This window comes from Poecilia mexicana, unplaced genomic scaffold, assembly GCF_051168715.1.
Source record: "Poecilia mexicana isolate PSO_F unplaced genomic scaffold, ASM5116871v1 scaffold_10, whole genome shotgun sequence".
NCBI classification, from domain to species: domain Eukaryota; kingdom Metazoa; phylum Chordata; class Actinopteri; order Cyprinodontiformes; family Poeciliidae; genus Poecilia; species Poecilia mexicana.
Window position 1 is genome coordinate 17,058,538 of NW_028263379.1, and position 21,299 is coordinate 17,079,836.

Genomic DNA, 21,299 nt, shown 5'->3' on the forward strand with positions numbered 1-21,299 from the left:
GATTGAATCTTGTAAGACGATTATGTAGCAAACACAGAAATGCAAATATTGTGTTGCCCCGCTTTCAGTGGATGGAGGATAAAAAAGATTTTGGGCGTCTTACTCAGACAAATCAAGCAAATTATAGCTGCAAACTCTGGCTTTCAGAGATCAAATTAAGCCCAACAAAGCTGTAATTGCTTCAGTTAGACAGATTAATGCATTAATGGAAGTCGTGCCATTGTTTGGAGCATTTTAAAGATCTGTTCACGTTTTCCATCTTGTGTCACATCATGCGCCTCTGCTTATATTATGACAAATACAAAGAGTAATTATTGAGAAAAAAAATTTAAACTTTTTATTATTCATGACAGGTCAGTGAATCTTTATGTGAAGAAAAATTTCATTGTCAAACGTTTTGGTAGTTGCAGTAATGAGTTAAATAGACTGATACTTTGCTTTTTTTAGGGGGGGGAATGGATGTCAACTAATGTTTTTTTTCCTATTTATTTTGTGGTTTTATGTCCATAAATTCGCTACAAATAGTGTTAACTTACAATCAACTTTTTATGCTACTGTTTGCTCTGCAGTCAGAAGCAGCTGAACGTAATTAACCCACCAAAGACAGACAGATATAGACAAAATCATTGCTTTCTTGTATCAGCAATCATTATTTCTGAAGAAAAAAGCTTGTAGTTGTCATTGCTTTGCATCAAAACAGTCCTCAAATGTAAGTAAATCACTGCTAGGCATTAGACATGCAGTAATTATTCAGCCAGCGCTCGATCAACTCTCCGTTGACTGGCTTTGATCGGTGATCGGCTGGTCAAATACGGAAAAAACTAAGCTAATCGGTGATGCACTTTTAGTTTAATAAAAATCAGATAAAAGCTAGAGGTGTATTGGATCATTACTCAGGCCGTTACCTTCTTACTTGGATAATTATACGTGTAGATAACGCAACATAATCTGTCCCTGTTTTATGCCACCATTCACAGAATAACTTAAAATGGTCAGAACTACTTTGACGAAGCTTAACTTTCAGTGGAACAAGCTCAGTGTGAGTTTTTGATCATGTTTTGCGCCATTTTGCCTGTGTGTATGTTTAATGTTAAAACTTTATCACCTGAACATTGGAGCAAGTGCAGATGCAAACTTCTGTTTCCTGTTCTTTGACCCAAAGAAGTCAGATTACTCCGTGCAGTCTAATTTTAATCACTTTAATTATCAATGTACTTTTTTAAAATAGCAAGTTTAAAAAAATATTTGAGATAATAGTTAAATTTTTGAGTCCACCTCGCCTCATAAAAGTCGCTTTGTGATCTCTTCTGTCAGACAGCTTACGTCCACAGAGAGGGAAAGTAGGAGAAAGAGAATTTCAGTGAGATTTTTAAGTTTTATAACGGCGCTGGATCTCTTCAACACGACATAAATCTGCCAAAATATAGCAGAAACCTTTCATTGCCGCCAATCTGGAGCAGAATGACATGCAAAACAGCTAAAACCACCTAAAACTAGCTGCAAACTAAATAAACAGGTTTAATAATCGGTATGTAACTGACAGAGAGAGAGGATTTTAATTTGTTGTTTTTGAGTCGTTGCTGCGATGTTAGAGATTCTGCAGCAGAGGAACTCCTGCGTGACATACATTCATTGTGAGAGAAGATGTGCTCATGAATTTTCAACAATCGAAGTAAAATCTACGGCAGACTTGCTTAGATGATGACCACATTATGTAAAACACAGAGTCAGATGCGTAGTGTGATCTTGTGTCCTTGAGATGGCGGGATTAAAACTTCAGTGCCGCCGCACAGTGAGTCAACGGCTTTTTGATGAGAAACGCAGTAAAGATGCTATTCTGCGTAAAGGACTTGTACTGAAATTCTGCAGGAAGTACTGGCTGGACTGCACAAAGTTATTTTCTCTGATGAATCGTCTGCCTGATTGTTTGGGACATCTGGAAAATCATTTGTTCCCAGAGGAAAGGGTCAGCCTTAGCATGAATCCGGCGCGGCGGCAGCAGGGTAGTGTCCTGATAGAATCGAAGGCCACAGGAGCTAGTCAGGATCATTGACGGCACGGCCTGTAACATCCAGACACTGATGTATCTTTTTGATGAATTCATATTTTCTGATTCCTGAAACTTTTGAATTAAAATATTTTGTTTCCCACACTGCTGAGTGTGAATGTTTGCTTCTGCCTGCTGTGTGCGTCAGCGGAGTTCAAGGAGAGACTTTGGCTGCATCCAAGCTGTACTTTCAAAGCAGGATAGAGTTTTAAAGATCGAGGGGATATTAAGATCAGAAATACTTAAAGTCAGAAGACTTTAAAGGACTTTAAATCGAATGAGTGTGTGCGTGGTAGTTCAGTGGAGAGGTGGGGTTTAATCGAGACAGATGTGCCCCACCTGTAGACGCTGCAAAGATGAGCAGGTCAAGAGGATGGATGAATGAAGATGGATGCTTTGTAAGAACTCTGGTTATTTTTGTCAGGAATTAGCAATTTTGTCTGATAATCTGATACATTTAAATGCGTGTTACATGGAAATATCAGTAAATATCCAGTTATTGACGGAGTTTTAAAGTTTTATAGACACTTTTTTTTTAGAGTCACATTTTAGTCTTATCCTTGTTTATTTCTATTTGACATTCATAATGTATTAAATATTCAGGCTTCTTAATTGTTAGTACATAAATAATGAGCACTGTATTTGATTTATTGCAGCCATGCTGGAGTTGACATTTCATAGCTTTAGGCTATTTTATCCTGTAATGTGTATTAAGTTTTGTGGCGGACACTCAGACACGATGCAGACATCCAGCATGACACAGTGAATTAATAGCTGACATTCTCAAACAAATTGTTAGTTGTTTTTGATTCCATTTAAACATTTTTTTTTTACTTATTTTTATTAGGATACCACAGAAATATGCAAAAATAAAATCAAAGATGTTTACCCAGGCACCAAGCTGAGCTTCAGATCGTTAAAGGAGAGCAGCGTCACAGGGAAGGCATCAGGGTCATCAGCAGCGAACGTCCCATTACAGCATCCAAATGTTTATCTTAATTAACACGGCGGCTCCTCTGGAGGGATCGTCACTGCTGAGGAGCTGTGGTAATGATCTGTCGCTCACATGAGCCACCAACACATCAACACACACAGGCTTGTGCTCCAGCAAAGCCTTCTGTTTTATTAAGAGTCTACCAAAAAGAAAATCGAGTTGGGTAAGAGTTTTTACACCACTGAGCTGGTGATTGTTCTTGGAGTGTGAAGAAGTCATTAAATCTCCTCTGTCAGTGCTCTGGATAATTATCTCAGATTTTATACAGTATAAAAGAGGCCACATAGCGTAGCTCTCTGATAATCTGTGCAACAGGAGATGTTTATGTCGAATACTCCTTATTAATACATCATAAACACACTTTTACTGGTGCTTTGTATTTCTTTTATGTGAGGAGGATTCATGCTCTCGGGCTAAGTGATTTCTCAGGGGATACACTCTTGTTCATTAATGAAAAGCTTGATGAACGGCTGTCACAAAACTCAGACACGTTTCCTTGAATCTGCCCCTGAAAACAGCTCTCTTATAGAACGCTCTGAAGCGTGTCTTCATCCAAACCCTTCTCGACTGAAGCGGACTCGTAGGCATCAGAGCATGTAGTTTTTTCATAAGTTGCCATAGCAATAAAGCTCCTTGTCTACTATCTAATGATTGCAGGAAGGGTGAAGCATACAGCTTCACAGATCAGAGCAGCAGGGAAAAGGCAAACACTTTGCTCAGCGAGGCCGCCTGAAGATTTCCTGTATGGATCTGGGCATATCTGTTTCACACATGGAGTGATGTTTGCTTGTTTCCTTCCTTTAAGTGTGCATTTGCTGATAATGTCGGACAACAAAGGGGGGAGTTCTTGTCAGGTTTGACTCCTGTGTTTTTTTTTTTTGTTTTTTTTTAGGAATCTCAGGTTTTAGAAGTTTTTTTTCTTTTTTAAACTCCTAATAGGTTAATGAAGTATAATGCCTTGCAAGAGTATTCAAATCCACTTTCATTGGCATTGTATATTAGAAGCCAACACAAAGTAATACGTAGTTGTCGAGTGGAATGGAAACAATACATGATTCTCAAAATGTTTAACAAATAAACACATGAAACGTCTGTTTTTTTGTCTCTAACATACAGCTAGAGCTAGAGTTTCTCTGATTTTACCTTTCATAAGTAAAATGAACATTGTTCTTTTATTCTGTGAACTACTGACAACATGTCTACAAAGTTCCAAGCAAATATTTAGTATTTATTTGCAGAAAATGAGAAATGGTCAAAATAACGAAAAAGATGCAGTGCTTTCAGATCTTAAATAATGCAAAGAAAACAAATGTATTTGCATTTCAAAACAACAATGCTAATGTTTTAACTCAGAAATAAATATTTGGTGGAATAACCATCAATGGGGTTCAGTGCAGTGGTATCTTAGTTTCTCCAGAGCTGCATGTTGCCACAGTTTTTGTCAAATTATGCTCTACTTTGTGTTGGTCTATTCCATAAAATCTCATATTTCAGTCTACTGGTTCCCAGTTAGGAGCCATTTAGTTTATCTCAGGGTTTTGTAATATTTTTCTCAAACAGCAGTCAGGCAGAAATGAGGAAAAAGGCATGAAGTAACGTACAAGAGAGTGAAACTGAACCAAGAGGGAAATTTATTTTTAAATGTTAACTCCAGAGGAGGCTGTGATTGAAAAGTTTACATTTTACGGCTTTTACACCCGATATTAAAGGTTGATATAAGAAAATAACAGAATCTTTTTGTTTCTATTGCCAGAATCACTTTATAGCTGGTGGACAATAAAAAACAAAAAAAAAAAACTTTTTTTAGTGCATGGAGTAAACACAACCAGTCATGTGAGTCATGTGAGTCTCATGTTTAGACAGTTGTGAGAAAACTGCTGTTAGTTTTGCGTTTATTCTGCCTAATTCAATAAAAAACAGCAACTGAGCTTTAACATCAACTCTTTGTCTCTTTTCATCACATTTTGATATAATATTGCCCGTCTTATCATTATATATGGGTCGGTGCACTGTGTGGCTCTGTGCTATTTACAGCTGGATCTGCAGGTTCTTTGTTCATAAACGCTGACAGGTCTTTTTATATTACCTGCTGGTGTTAATGAGTCCTGTTTGAAATGTTGCAACATGAGTCCAGGAATCTGGAGCACAAACACTGACTGTTGTTTAAAATAGCAATTATGAACTCAGCTGGTGATATCAAGTCGACTGTTATCAGGGATATATAAACACGTTTATTTGTGTAATTACGTTTGCTTTCCCTTCACTGTTTTAGTTTAAAACATGAAGGTGCCAGAGATGTTTCTAGTGATGTAACGTCACGCCTCTTTTCTTCTCTTTTGACTCTTTTACCTTCACAGATCACCACAGTGAATTATCTGTCTCCATTTAAATATCGCAGATTTCTGATTATGGAAAAACAAACCAGATCTGCTCTGTTTTTATTGTTGCTTGCTGTGAATACTGTTTGTTTTTCATGTAATATGAGTTTATCTGATGTTACTACTGCCTTGTGTTCCTTCAGAAATTATAACTGGGATTGTTGTGTAGAAAGAAGTTTATTAGTGAGGAAAAGTTCACCAAGAAGTAAGATGCAAAAAAAAAAGTTTAGACTCGACAAGCCCCAAGCTCTGTAAACAAACAACTAAAACATTGTTTCTGTTGTTGCACCGTCAAAAGTTTTGTCTGGATATTAATAAAACATTTATGTAATGTTGTGGGAAAAGGAAAACAAGAGAATTGAAACCAAATCACAAGTGATCAGTCTGATGCAAATCAGTTCAGGCTGGAATATATTTCAGTCTCGGATGGAAAAGTTTCTCAGAGGCAAACAAGCTGAGTTTGTGTCAGATTTCTCATGTTGCAGTCACTCTGACAATTCCAGTTTATAATCATCTGAAAGAAATTAGGAAACTCATATTTAATATCACTTTTAGCAAGTCCAAAAATCTCAAGCAATATAACCAAACAATTAAATCTGCACAAAATGTTTTAAAACATTTCATTAAATGCATAATAAAATAGGACACAGCCACATTCATTCCCACTTCAAATGGCTATAATGACACATAAAATGGCTTCAGGTCAACATGATGAGGATGTGGTTACTCAGCATGTTGGAGATTTTATCTGTTTGGTTCAAACTTTCAGACTTAAACAGCTTGTTAGTCTGGAAAGTGATTTTACGTCATTAAAATTACAAATCAGCTGTTCCACTTTATGGAAAGTCTTTGACACTTCCAGCATAACCAGACTGGTCCAAACAAGTTCACCCCGACAGCAAACCATAAAAGAAATCTCCAAATGCACTGAAATGGGACCTACAGCAAGACGCTGCTATGAAAGTTCATGTCTGTGCAGGCAGAAAGTTTTCCAGAGAGGAAGTTGACAAAAAAATTAGGACTTCTATAATAATATTGAAGAAATTGCACTTCTTCAATATTATTCTTTGGCCAGATGTAGATATCAATTAGACATCAACACAGACAACATGATGGCATAACTCCCACACAGGATTCACGGAAAAAATCCCTCATATCAACTGTGAAGCATAAAGTCTGAGCTGTCGTGGTCAGATGTTGCGTTGCTGCAGCAGAACCATGGCAACGCACCATCAACAATTCATCCGTTCATTTTTATTATGCATCAGTTGGTGCTTGAGTAAAACATGAGACCGTCCGTAAAGATCAATTGAAGTTTAAACAGATTTGGATTTTTAACTCAAGTTGAAAAGAAAGTTTCAAATTCACCAGGAACCGGATGAAAATCAGGAGAAAGAAAATCCTGTGAGGAATGAGGCAAACTCTACAAACTTACACATTTTTGTTTATATTTTAACGTAACATCACTTTCTTTTCCAGAGGTAAATCAAATTTTAAAATATTCATCAACATCTGCAATTCTACAGAAGTAAATGGATATTTAATTTGATATCCTGCTTTATCTAAGTCACCGTATGTTTATGGGTTGTTATGAATTCTTGTTCCTAAACCTTCAGCTTGTGAAACCAAACTGAGGTTTAGTTCGATTTTAAGAAAATGAAACACTAATTAATCAGTAATGACTTGCTAAACAGTGAAAGTGTGAGGTTTCATTAGATTTAAACTGACTGATGGGTAAAACCTGCGTCTATCACACAAATCTGTTAAAAATCTCCCAGTTTGTGTTTAAAGAGCTTTCAACATTTTTTATTTTTTTTTTTGTAGACTTAGCTCTGCTCCAGCACCAGGTACTAATGAGCTGGTTCTTTATCGCTCACTAAACATTGATTGTGGTTTTCTGGCAGAATTATTTTGTCAATACTCACAACTAAAATAATAATTCCAACAACAAATATTCCTGGAAAGCGTATTGGCGGATCGGACAGAGGAAGCCTTTCTGGCTTCGCCTGTCAGAGTCCAACTTGGAAATAAGACGAGTGGGTTTGTTTCAAGCCGTCCCAAACACTGTGATGAATCTTCCAGCCTAATGGCCTCCAGGTCTCAGAGGGTTGGATTAAAGAGCTTGTTCTGGGCCTCTCCTGCGCTCTGACGTCTCCGCCTGTCTGTGTGAGGGAGACAGTGCTGTAATAATGTGTGTATAAATTTTATTAACTGAAAGACTCGTAATGTTTTTACATTATGAAAGAATGAAATGTGGCCCTTGAGAATCTCAACTTTTCCTGGGAAATCAGTTTTTATTATCTTTAGTCCTTCATATTTCCTGTTCTGATGCTCTGTTTTCATTACCTATCAGCCATATTCATCAAGAAATGAGATTTTATGCTTGAAATGTATCATTATGTGTGAAATAAATTGAATATGAGATTTTTATTACCTGACCTTAGTGGATAAGTGAGCGATGTCTGACCTTATGATTTAGTTCATCTTTATAAATGTGCTACTGTGGCTCTCTTTAACCTTTATTTCTGATTATAAACACATTGACGGATAACTTAAAAAAAAATTATTAGGTGACTGAAAAACTTTTTAAATTATTAAAATAATGCCTCTCCGTACCAGTGACCCTCGACAGAAATAACACGCATAATAGCAACTTGACAAGCAGTGCTGCAAGGCGGCAGGGTTGCCAATTATTTTCCAGTCAATATGGAGTGTAAAGCTGGCTAACTCTCGCAGTGTGTTGTGTTCCAGGTGAGCTGCTTCTCTCTGCCGCTCGCCAACCCGTTGTTGTCTCTACCACTCACTGGTTTGTTAGTTTCAGGTACTAATTTAAGCCGGACCTTACGGCCTGTTGCCTAACAGCAGAATAAATGTGTGTGTGCTTTAATCTGGTGATGCATTTTGGATCGAATGAAGATGAAAGAAAACTCTCAAGTGGCACTTGTAGCAAGAAAAGCAATTTGATTTCCAAAGTAGACCGCTGAAAGACGAGGAAAAGACAAAACAGGAATCCGACTTGATACCACTACACTTCATGTACTGTCGAGCAACTTTAGGGATTAAATTGTCTAATTAGAGCTTCACTACAGCAGACGTATTTCTGCATCCTCAGGTTTGAAGGTTGTTGCTGGTTTGGCTTTTCTTTTTTGCTTGATTGGTGGGTAATTTTATTTTAAATAAGTCTTGTGTCTTGCGTTGGATTCTTCTTATTAAAGAAATAGGTGCAATATTTTAGTTTTTTTTAAAGCAAATTTCACAAACCTTTGCTTTGTAATTTCCCTCAGCGTATTTTAACCACTCCTTCTTGCTAACATTTGTGTTTCTTTGGTGGATAACTCCTCTAATTTTAACATAACACTGAAGCAGTGCCATTGAGTTGCTACTTTTGTCATATTTTTAAACCCCGGTATCATAGTAACAATGTTTTATCTAGTTATATATACATATTGCAGTGATGTTGCATGTTGTGGTTTATGTTCGGTTATTTTTGCATCACAGTTTCTCTGCTGAGTTTAGAAAACGTATTACATTTTCATCACTAAAGCCAACTCTGGCATCTAAACTGCTTATTTTAGTATTACTGCTTCTAACCATCTGCAAAAAGAGAAAAATAAGGCAACTGACCTCGATTATTATTTGATCAAAATGCAGCAGAAGTGGCGAGAAACCCACTCTCTTGGTGATTCCTAAAAGTCTTTATTAAAAATATGAATTAAAAAAGCAAGTAACACATAAATGTTATAGGAAGTGATTAATGTTGTGATATATATATATATATATATATATATATATATATATATATATATATATATATATATATATATATATATATATAAGAGAATCTGTCAGCTGTCAGTCAAAACAAACAAGGCTGGTTCAATGATCATCACTGATAATTCACCAAGTATTGAGTTTCCAATGTTATTTAAGCTGTTTAGACTTTAAAACTGTTGAAATCAGGGGCACAATATTTATTTTAAGATCGATTCGAGTTAAATCCCTGAAACTTTTATCTAGCCGTGTATTTACACATTCATTTTCTCTCTGTATTGATTTTGCTGTTTGAATAAAAACCACAGCGCCGTTGTTTAAGCTGAAACAAGCTGAAAGTGAAGCCTCAGAGATGTTGTCTCTATCCGCGGCCAGCGCCATAGCAACACAGCGTCTCTACCTGGATACTGAGCGCCGCTGGCCAAAGACTGACTGATGGAAAAGTGCTTCGCCCCTGCAGCACCTGGCTTTTATCCTTCAGCCTAATTTCAGTCGCTCACACATTTCTCACAGATGTAGTTTGTTAAAAAGGACAGGTGGTAGGAAATGTAGCTCCCACTAGTTTGGAGAAAGGCCGAATCCCGTTTTCTGGCTCGTTTCTCTTGAAAATAAAAAAATTCACAATAATATTTAATGTGTAACCTTAAATATTTTGGGTTTTTTGCTTTTCTCAAAAATGAGCAATCGTACCAATCATATAAAGAAGACCAGATAATGGTGACTGTGACTTTCTAACATTTTGTTTGGTATACAGTCTGGGTTTTTACCAGACAGAATATCATTAGCTGAAGCTACTTGAAATTTGAAAGCGTATCATACTCCTTGCTTGTCCACCACACTTATCCATCGTCCACCTGCCAGCACAGAAAACATAATGGTGGTAAATTAGTGTTAATTTCCTGACACTCATTACCTCAAATTACGTCCATTATTGTATTTTTAAAGTAATTATTTATCCCACAAAAACAGGTTTTAATGACATCAATTTTTAAACTTTTTTATGACACTTCATCCACTAAGCATCAAACCCTTTTTCTAAATAATTCAGCAAATAATTATTTGAAAGGACTTACAGATTATAGACGGAGCATCAGACTTTCATCCCAAGACGGTTTGGTGACCAATAGTTATCTAAAAAGGACACTGTGAAAGAAACCACGATTTTACGTGCCGGTAACTCACTTTGATCTTACACTGTAAATTTGACTCCCTTCATCCCAATGCACACATGCTATATTTGTGACAGGACAGGAAGTCTTACAAAATGAGTTGATTTCTTCACATTTGGAACCAATGTAGGACATTTTAGACATAATTCGGGTTGATAAAGGTTTGATGTTTTCTCTGAAACAAAACTCGCATTATTTTGATAAAATGTTAATCCCACTTTAAAGAGGTGAACTATTAATACTGGCTAACCTTTTGAATCAATTATAGTGAACTGCAGAGCCATGGAGCCCAGCGGTTCTGATCTGTTGAGTAAAGTATGACCAATCAGCATAACATCAGTTTTCTGATTTGTATTATTTATGATGCATCTTCTGTGCATCTCCAGCCCATCCCTTTCACATCTTAATCTGCTTTTCTAACTTTTGCCATGTTGTCTTTCAAACACAGCAAAACAGATCCAACAATATTTTGTTTTATGTGACAAATTATTGTCAGATCCATCAAGAAACAAGCTTTGTACATTATGAAGAATTTACTACTCTGATGGTTTTAAGCTTTTGCCCTCAGGCTTTCCGTCCTTCACAGATGTGTGTCTATAGAGGGGCTAAACTGGCATGAGTCACTTGGAGTGGGCTTGAAAATAACACCATTTACAGACATTATAGAGCAGAGCTATGGTTGATATAATTTTAGAGAGTGAACATAAACTGTTACAAGTCCTGATTTGACCTGACAGCCTTCTGGTCTTAAAGGTGGCAAAAACAGCTAGCTGATGACAATAAAACATTTCTGAAAGTGCACTCTCTTGAGCATCAAATAAACTTAACGCGTGAGAATCTTTTTCCACACCGCCATCTGGGAAGTTTTACACATACAGAAAAACATTTGGGAAAGGGAAAGGGCTTCAACAACTCAGCAGGTGATTGAATTAAGCATCTGCTTAGCTGCGTCCCAGATACACTTCAGTATCAGTCAGTAAATATCAGCAAATGCCTTTGATTGTTGTCAAAAAACATGACCTTAGAACAATCAACCAGAAGATAAAACAGCCCTGATAGTTTGTTAGAAAATGGAAAATGGGTTTTGTCATATAAGTCATATATTCCTTAATTCTTGTTGTGGATAATTGACAGTTATACCAAACTTATTAGACTCCAATGTATCAAATATCGAGGTTTAAATGGTTTTAACATGTTTTGTTGTTTGACCAAGATATCAAGCTGCAGATTGCAATAATAAAAAAAATCAACTGAATTTGTTTTAACACTTTACTCAACCCAGGTGTTGACTTTTGACATTAGAAGAGAGGTGGGCGGGTTCTGTTAAAACAAAAAAAGAGAGAAATATTTGTTTTTCTGTGGCTTATAGTTCATCTTTACATAGTTTGACATGTGTTGCACATTCGGTGAGCAGTTTGCACCCACACGTTTTGAGAAAGTGCTCCTTGTTTGCTGCTGATAAACGGATCAGGACGCATGACTTGACTGCACAACATTTTTACCTCTGAGAATTTGTTGGATTTTGGTTGTTGTTTTTTTTTGGGGGGGCGGTGTTTAATCAAACCGAACCCAGCACATTTTAACCTGTGAGTGTCTCAGTGCCACTGGTTGTTTAAAGCTTAAACAACCTTTCACTTTGAAAACGGGCAGCATTTCTATAGATGTCTGTGTTGTACTATAAGCCACTTCTGAGGTGAAAAAAGGGAATTAGGAAAGACGGCGATATCTTAAAATCTGAAAACATTCACGTTATTTTGTACATTTACACCACTGCTGCTCACTTCTTTCTCCCCAACTCCAACATCAGATTGTAATTATGTAGGCATGGTTAAAGTGAAGGGAAGCAGCAGAAAATCTCTCTTCTACATATTTCAGTACATGAAGTGGGTAAATGCCTTGCAATCTGCAGGTTGTTGGCTCGATTCTAACATCCTCCTGTCACATGTCGATGTGACCCTTGGGCACTTAACCCCAAGTGTATAAATGTGTGTGTGTGTGCGTGTGTGTGTGTGTGCGTGTGTGCGTGTGTGTGTTTGAGTGCTAATGTAAAGTGGTTTGAGTGGTCAGTGTGACAAGAAAAGCACTATATAAGTTCAGTCCATTTACCATAACTGCACTCCAGTAGTGCAGCTGTCAAAAAGATGCTTTAACACCATCTACCTCTGTCAGTCCATCTGTAATTTTTTTTCTAGTCCCACAACCTGATGTTTGGCTTCAAAAAGCCACTTCAAGCTAATGCTATACTTACTGGTTGCTGGGGAAGTCTGAGTGCTTGTATACAATCAATTGTTTGATGAACAAAAACTATTCAGTTCTGCATCATCAACCAAAGCTGTTTCAACAATACAGTGATTAAAAATTTACCTCCAAACTTCATCAGTTTATGCATCGGTCAGCCTCTTTAGGTCAAGGAGAGCAAAAGTAGCAGATAACTAGAGCTGAAAACATGCTTATTTGGAACTGGAGACACAGAAATAATTATCTGTTTATTTATTATTATAAGTTTGTAGTACGTTTCCATGCATTTGTTTTTGTTTCTTGCACTTTAATATCACACTTGTATTTTTGTTGTGGAAAGCTCGTCTGATCTAATTCAAATTATGATGAGAAAAACATGCAGGAGGAAAGTTTGTAGAGAGTATTTACTGATTTATTTAAAAATACAGAACACATACAAAGTAAAACCCTCAGTAAAATGTTGTTTTAGAAGCACAATGACCTCCTGATTGATCAGGTTGCTAATTGAGATTATTCATTTAACCATGACATGAATGCTGCGTCCTTTGACCTCAGCCTGACGTTGTTCTTCTCCATGAAGCCAAATTTCTGCACTTTGATAATCATAGTCAAGCTGTCTTTAAACAGAAAAACACAGCTTTCACAAATCTCATCCACTTTCCTTGCATAGAGGATCTATTGGGATCGTTTAGTGTTGCCAATAAGCGCCTCTATGACCATTTCCATATTTCTTATGGAAAAGTCTTTTTCCCTATAAAACTGTCCAATTTCTGTTCATAAAATGAAGCGGTTGCCCTCTGCTATTCTAAATGTTGCATCATCTCTCCATACATGCCAGTGCAGATGTGGTTTTATAGATTATTCTATCAGAAAAGTCAGTTTAAAAACTACTTGTTTGAATATCAGTGCAGTAGGTTTTCTGGACTTTAAAAATGCTGAACAGATGAAGTTTCTTTGATTAACGGCAGAATATTACCTGCAGTTACACAAGTGGAGGTAAGCAGTGTCTCATCTTTCAACCAAACAAATCAATCTTCTCGACTTGTCAGATTAAGTGAACAGGAACATGTTTTATTGGACATCAGTAATCAATTAGTTGATTGACTCCTCAGCTCAGGATCAAGAATGCTTAAAGAGAGTGCCCAGTAATTTAGGCAGGACATAGAGTTACATCTATGTCCACTGTTTGACATGAGGAACAATTTTCCTCATAGAAAGCGTCTTAATTTATGATTTGACTGAACAGGGATGAGTGGAGCGATCACTCCCAGGTCAATTCTAATATAATCAAGCTGGGACAAAGAAAATTGCATCCTGGTTAAACCTCTGCATATGAACTCCAACTTTTTATTAGTTTATCACAAAGTCAAATAATATTGACATCATACAAGCCTCTCTCGCTTCCTGTCAATATCCACTGTTTAGGAGGAGATTCCTGCAAGCCTCCAGGTAAATCAGAAAAAAATAACCTTTCCTCTAGTTTCCTTTATCTCCTACTGGACAGGGTAATAAGTTTCAGCCTGACTGATTGTGTTGCTGCTTATTTCTCCTGGGCTGTGAAGATCAGAAATCTTTAATCTCCAAATAGGAAGATGATTTATTTATTTTAGGCAAAGAAAACACTCGCGCGAGCAGCAAAAATATTTTTTCCGGAGGCTCCAAGCGTCGGACATGATCTGTGGTCAAATGCAACAATTATTTTTGCCGTAAAGCGTGGGAAGAAAAATCCTTTTGTGAGGTGAAAAATACTCTTGCTTGTCCACATTTCTTTCTGTATGTATGTAGTTTCTTCTTCTAAGAGAGTGGGTCCGGCTTGGTCTTATGACAGCAGCGGGTTTCACACTGTGAGCGGCCTGCTGAGTCTCATCACAATGTGTGGCGCCGGCTGCGTTCATGTGTTAAACCACATCTGCACGGCTGTCCTGCTCAGCGTGGAGCAGAGAGTCTCTGCTGCACTCCCACCCACCGCCAACCTCCCCGGTTCACCTCGATTTAGTTACTCTGCACTTAATCTGAACCTCAAATTAGGGGGAAAAAATCATCTTAGAGACCTGAGAGGAAACTCGCTAAAGAGATTACCTCAATGCAGTTAGTGGAGCGACGCCTACATGACATCACAACCTGCTGAAGACGGAGAGACAGAGAAAACACATCGCTTATTTTACCACATCTACAGCTTTTTTCTGATAAATTTTAATTTTAGAAAGTGCACGCCTCCAAACAGTTTCACCTTAGTTACTCAGACACTTGTAGTTTATTCTAATGATGAACAAAATGGAATGTTTATCGGTTTTAAAACTCTTTATTTTGTGTTTTTGTGATTTAAAGCACTCTGAACTGCCTTGCTTCTGGAATGTGCAATACGAATAAACTTAATGGATTGATTTCAATATTGATGTCGATGGTGACAGCCTCGTTTTTTCAGCCCTCTGTGTAAGTTTTAATAACAACAAGGCATTGAAGGCAATTATAATCCATCCAACTTTTGAAATACATTACCAAAATACATGGTGTCACCTTAGATATAACATTGTAGTAAATAAGACAAGCTGGCCTTTCAGATTGTGATATTGCATCATAAAGTGAAGCTTTATTTGCCGTCCATTTCTAGTCACAATCAGACTTGAACACAATTTAATCAGTGAGTTGATAATAAAATACTTTTACCAAATTTATCTGTGTCTGATAGGATTTGTTTTACTGTCTGAAACATTTAGGTCTTAAATAAAGTGAATATTGTTTCACAGTCATGCACACACTTGTGTTACATTTTGATGAGATCTGCCCCTTTGCACATCAGGTTAACTGCAGATAACAAACTAAGATTAATTGTAAAATTGTTTTTTCAAGTGAGGAAATAATGCTGAGTTTTTATAAACTCTGAATGCCCTGCATGTCAGAGTTAAATTTAACAGAAACAACATTAAACGTGTTTCTTCTTTAGGGACCGGAGAGAAGATGAGTTTCCACAGAAAACATTTCATTTTGGATTTTGGGTGCATTCATCAAACAATGGAGACTTTCTTTTCTTTTTTCTCCTCAGGATTATTAACAGATAACAGGAAAGCAGCATCTTCACACCTCTGTTTCTGTCTCTGCAGATGTGATCCACACCGTGGGGCCGATTGCCCAGGGAGGGGTTGGCGAGAGGGAGAGGAGAGCTCTGAGGTCGTGCTACTGGAACAGCCTGCAGACTGCCACCGAAAACGCTGCTCGATCTGTGGTGAGAACATCTGGATGAGATGAATCTGACAGGGAGCAGCCAGGGAGGGAGGGAGGAACGATGACAGACGAGGTTAAAATACAGAAAGCCCAGAAATCTGTAAGAGACCAACAGAGGACAATAGAACTAAATCACAGGGTTTACTTTGTGGTGAGAATCTGTAGCTGCAGGAAAACCAGAGGTAAAGAGAAAAAGATTGATCATATGTAGTCTTTTCAAAGGAAACTCTGTTCATGCTGAGGCAGAGAGAGGAAAGCGAAAAGGGAGTAGGAGTGTTGTATTGTTAGGTTATATAGAACACGCCGGATTGCAGGTTTCACAGAGAACAAAGTCAGAGAAAAACAAGAAACATGAAATAAAAGCAGAGGTGTGGAGGTTAGGAATAAAACCCAACACGCCATTTATCAGCGGCTGCTGCGTCGTTTCATTTCTGACAAACCCACAGACAGATGCAACAGTCATCCCTGCACATCCACAAAACGGCAAGTCATATGTTTCTGTTTGGCCTCGAGGGAGTCGTGAGTCACATCTGCCGTCGCTGTGTGTTAAAGCTCAGCAGTCAGGTTAAATGATCTGAGCAGGACGGGGGGAGAGCGTCCTGGCATCTGCCGGCGCTGCCGCATCTGACAGCAGGTTGAGAAGCTGCCAAACGTGAAGTTTTCTGGCAGCCTGACTCGCATCACGGGCTGCGGGTTCGCATGGTTCTGCTAAACATGGATCTTATTGACTTATAGTTACAGTGCTGCACATGAGTTATCCTAATGAACATCTTGGATCTGTTAGACGTGTTTAGGTTCACCCGCAGTCATCTTGGTCATTTTAACTCAAGTAGGATTACACTTATTTCTCCTTAAAATGCTGAGAGTTAAACTCTTTAATGTTGCTTTTTATTGCCGTGTATGCAAGGAGTGGCCTTGTGCACTTATTTATTAATTATAGGCATAATTTAGATGTTTTTTTGATTGGAATATTTAAAAATGATTAAAACAGTAACTGTGTTCATAAGTTTGAGGCCTTTCTGGATGATCTGTGAGACAAATTGTTTTATTTTGCCTTCTTTGACTATTCAGTGAGTGTTTCAAAGATGCATTCTTGGCACGCATTTAGTTTTCTCAGCTTTCAGCTTCCTCCATTTGAGCTGAGGTCATCTTAATTACAATATGTCTGTGGGGTCACATAATTGTTGTATACTCAGGCTCCTGCCGCTTCAGGCAGTCTGCCATGCTTCTTCCAAAGATGTCTGTGTGTAATTATTTTCTAATATACTCTGCTTTTAGAAACAGTTTCCACTTTCACATTTACAGCTCTCTGGAGTTCCTATCAGCAGTCAGTATCCAACCTGCAGCCGGGAATCAATCAGTCAAAGCACTTTTGTATAAAACGAGAACAAAACAATGAACGAAAAACGTCAGAGAAAATAAACAACGCAACAAAATAAACTAAATATTGGTTTGACGGACTCAGGAAAAATGTCTTGCTGATAACGAGGACGCACTAGAAGTGGACTTATTTTGACTGAATTTCTTAGCATAGATTATAACATCCCGATTAGTGTTAACATTAAGCGTGTGCAGTAAATGAAAAAGTACAACCAGTCAGAATAGAAGTCAAATTAAAACCTAAATCAAAGTCAAACTGGAATAAAAGTTCATTCATTTTGACAACAAAGCAAAACGACAACCTGGACCAAACCTCTAACTTTTATTTAAGACCCCCTGTTTATGGGAAGCTGGACTTTTCAAAAACAATTTACTGTACTATATTAGATTATAATATTAGATAATTTGTGAATAATAATCTGTACCAATGACATTACTGACCAGAGTGAAAGAGGTTTTATTTCGTCCCTCTGCAGAGAATTAGCTGCATGTGCTGAATGAGACAGCCCTGACTGATGAAGAATAAATGTTTTACAAGTTTTAAATGAAGGAATTTTTTTTATTATTATCATTCATTTAAAGCTTTTCTGATTAAATTATGAAACTGAATACGTTAATCAGGTGCTTGAATACATTCCAGGATAAAGAAAAGCTTTTCTTTGAACTTTGAAAAACAAATTAGTCGTGTAACTTAGCTGTTTCTGAGCACCTTCAGCCTTCGTCTCAGTTATAATAAGGAAGCAACAGAATCGAGCTCAGATTGATGCTTCTTGTTAAATTAGAGATTGCTCCATTTTAATATTAAAGGTTACAAACAATTGTTAATAAGCAAAATCCTCACTGGTTGTTTCAGACCTTTAACTTTATCTAGAACACATTTATCAACTATTTTGGATATATTAAAAAGAAACGTGACTTTAAAATCTTATTTTTTTTGTTCCATACGTTTCCTTATAATTAATATGGTTGGAGTCATGAAACACAGGATGATGGATTAAATACATAAGCAGCTTTATCACATTGTTCAATGTGAGCTTGAGGATTAGATTCTGCTAGATGGATAACACAATAAACTCTGGACCCTCGACGCTACTTACAAGAGTGTTATTATACGATAATAACACAAACATGATGGATGTAACATGGGTTGCCGCTTGCAGAGAAGCCTGATAAAACTGCAGACTGACAAACAGTGCAGTAGTGGTGTTATATAGAAAACCACATGAGAGGTTTTTCATCTCGAGCAAAATGAGACATTGGTGAACAGAGTTGTTTACTCTGAAATAATGTTTTTGTTTTGAAAAAAAGAACAGCAGGTGTCAGACGCCTGCAGCCTTTTTTTTTTTAGGAACTTGCAGTTTTTATTTCACAGTTACAGCCACGTACACGTGGAGGTGTGTGTATATATGTGTGTGTGTGCTTGTTTAGCTGTCCTATATTTGACCATTTGTGGCATATTTACCAACCGTCTGAAGACTGATGGGCCTTATGGGGACCAAAACCTGGTCCTAATGTGGTAGACCCCATTGTTTCAGGGTTAGCCTATAGAAATGAATGAAAAACAAATGGATGTCAGTGCAAAGTTATTGTGAAGATAGATTATTGTGACTGTGTCTGGAAACTGAATGCATCGAAATGGAAAGCTGTTGTAAAATCTGCCTCCATGGAAATGCAAGATTATTAGACCAGAGACCGCCGATTTGAATGATCTAAATTCATTTCACAACTGGTTTTACTCCATATTAGTGATTTACAGGCCTCCTTATTTTCCAATTCATAGTGACTGAAAAAGGATTTGTTAATGAAGTAACATTGTTCTCACTTTTCCAGAATAGTATGAAAGGTCAAAATTACACGATACTACAGCTAATCTCTGTTTATTAGAGTTTTCTAAAGTATTACAGAATTTAAAACAGAAAACCATTTGAATTGTTCTGAGAATGAACCAACATATGAGTCTTTTCCTTATTCTGAAACAGCAGATTTTAGCAAGTGGTTTAAAGTATAGATTATAAAACTGTGCCAAACTGTTTAAGTAGTTCAGATGAATAGAGAGAGTATCCACTCATATATAAAGGATTTAATGTCTGGGTAAAAGTAGATTTTTTTCTTGGTAGTTTAAATGGAAAAATATAAAATTAGCGTTAATAATTAGTCATGTTAGGATAACTATGAACATATCTACAAATGGGAGTTTTCAGATGTTACTCTGTTTTTCTAGTAGATGATAAAAAGTTCATGCTTGAATAGTTTTATGTTGAAATGCAAGATTTTTTTTTACTTCTGCTCAAAGACATACATCACAAATTGAATTATTTATGAACAAGATGCAGCAGTCGTGTGTCACAAGCTGTGCTTTAAAGGTAAATAAGCTTGGTAAATAATGTAGGATTCTCCAGTCCAGGTCAGATGAAGCTAATTGGTGACCTGAGGTGATATAGCTGCCAAAAATAAAGGAACAAACTGTGGCGCTTCCCTTTGCAGCTCCACCAATATGATGCAGTTAATAAAAACCAGATTAGGTAGATGGTTTATGTGAAAATGTTTAAAAAGCTGATATTTAAAAAAAAAAATTAAGGATCTTTTTTTCAGTAAAATGTGTAGCATAGTTTTCTGACATGAGCTGAAATGGAAACGTGTCTCTGATTAAATCCTCTGCCTCCTTTTCTCCGCAGGCTTTTCCGTGCATCTCCACTGGAATCTACGGTCAGTATCCGTTTCCTCCCCAGACCACAGCGACGCATCAACGTTCGTCTGTGTGAACGCGTTCCGTTACCGTCTCCGTTTACCCAGAGTGCCGAGCCTCTCGTCTCCTCTAACCCCGAGGTGGTTTACAGATTAACGCCTGGGATTATAGCTGGCAGATTATGATAGATTAGTTCTGAGATTGTGTCAGAGTGACTGTAATCCCTTTCACGCTGGCAGAAGAGGGAGTTTGGGGTAGTGCTTAAACACAGCCTGGGGTGTCGGTGCTATGAGCTCCGGTTGACACCTCTCTGCCGCGGCTGGAATACAAACAGGTCCAGATTAATTTGGTTTTTAATTTGTCTCTTCTTCTCCGCTGCACCTGTTTTGCCTCACCACTTCGTCTCTTTCCTGATTAGACTTCTGGGCTGCTTGGAAAGCGTAGAGCTGCAGGGGTTAGAGCTCCCCCTGCAGGAACGTTACAGCGACTACAAAGAACGCGTGAGAAAGATGTTAGCTAAGCGGTAAACCAGAGCAGAAAATCCAAGATGATGTCAGAGCTTGGAAACAGTTGTCTACACAGATTGTATTTATTTCACTATCCCACCAAACAGATGACTGCAGTATCACCATGTTATTATTTTACCACTCTTCCTAACAACAAGTGGCACTTTTGAAAGCTTCATAATTTATCTCAAATGATCTCCGATCCGACAACCAGCCATGGAAAAAGGGAGAGAGCTTTAATAATGTCACCTGGCAACATCAAAAACTCAGAGATGTTATTGGTGGATTCAGAGGAAAAGCTTGGCATTGTTCTGTATTTATACGAGTTGAAAAACAAATGCGTTATTATGATTAATATGCCTTTATTATTAAGAGAGATCTGCTACAAAACAAATATATGTGATTTGAAGGTGACTGTCCAAGTGGACATTTCTATCCGTCTCCATGTCTGAAAAGATATTAAGTCAAGAGCAGCATGAAGGAGGACAGTGATGGACTCAATTTCCACATCCAGTAATAAAATGTAAAACAAAATGCCAGATGATTTTCTGTCTTCTCAGCTACAGATTAGCTTCATTCACAAAAGGCAATAAATCACTCTAATCTATGAAAAGACAAAGTTGCAGAATTCATGTGCCTCTACACCTGGAATGAAAAATTAAACTTATTGCTAAAAAAGAAATCTAATGAAGTCTTTCAAAGATTCATAATGATGTCTAATTTATAACTGGAGTTCAGTTTCATTTTCTGCAACAGTTTTGATTTTCGGCATTGTTTGCCATTTGATAATGTCAAGAACTTCTTCGGGGTTTAATTACAGCTCAAGTTGTGCTACAATATCGGCCGTAAGCTCAGCTCTTAAAGTCTGCAGCACATGAACTCGTGTTATTCACATCTGATTTTTATTT

General features: G+C 37.4%; 1 protein-coding gene across 5 annotated transcripts in view; it reads left to right on the forward strand.

The window, feature by feature from the left end:
* macrod1 (mono-ADP ribosylhydrolase 1) overlaps positions 1–21,299 on the forward strand; it is a 176,550-nt gene that overhangs the window by 141,284 nt on the left and 13,967 nt on the right. For all 5 annotated transcript variants that reach the window (XM_015007650.2, XM_088009497.1, XM_015007655.2 and 2 more), the window contains 2 exons: positions 15,699–15,820; positions 19,875–19,905. In XM_015007650.2, coding sequence (XP_014863136.2) covers positions 15,699–15,820; positions 19,875–19,905 — 153 coding nt within the window. The remainder of the gene's footprint in view (positions 1–15,698; positions 15,821–19,874; positions 19,906–21,299) is intronic.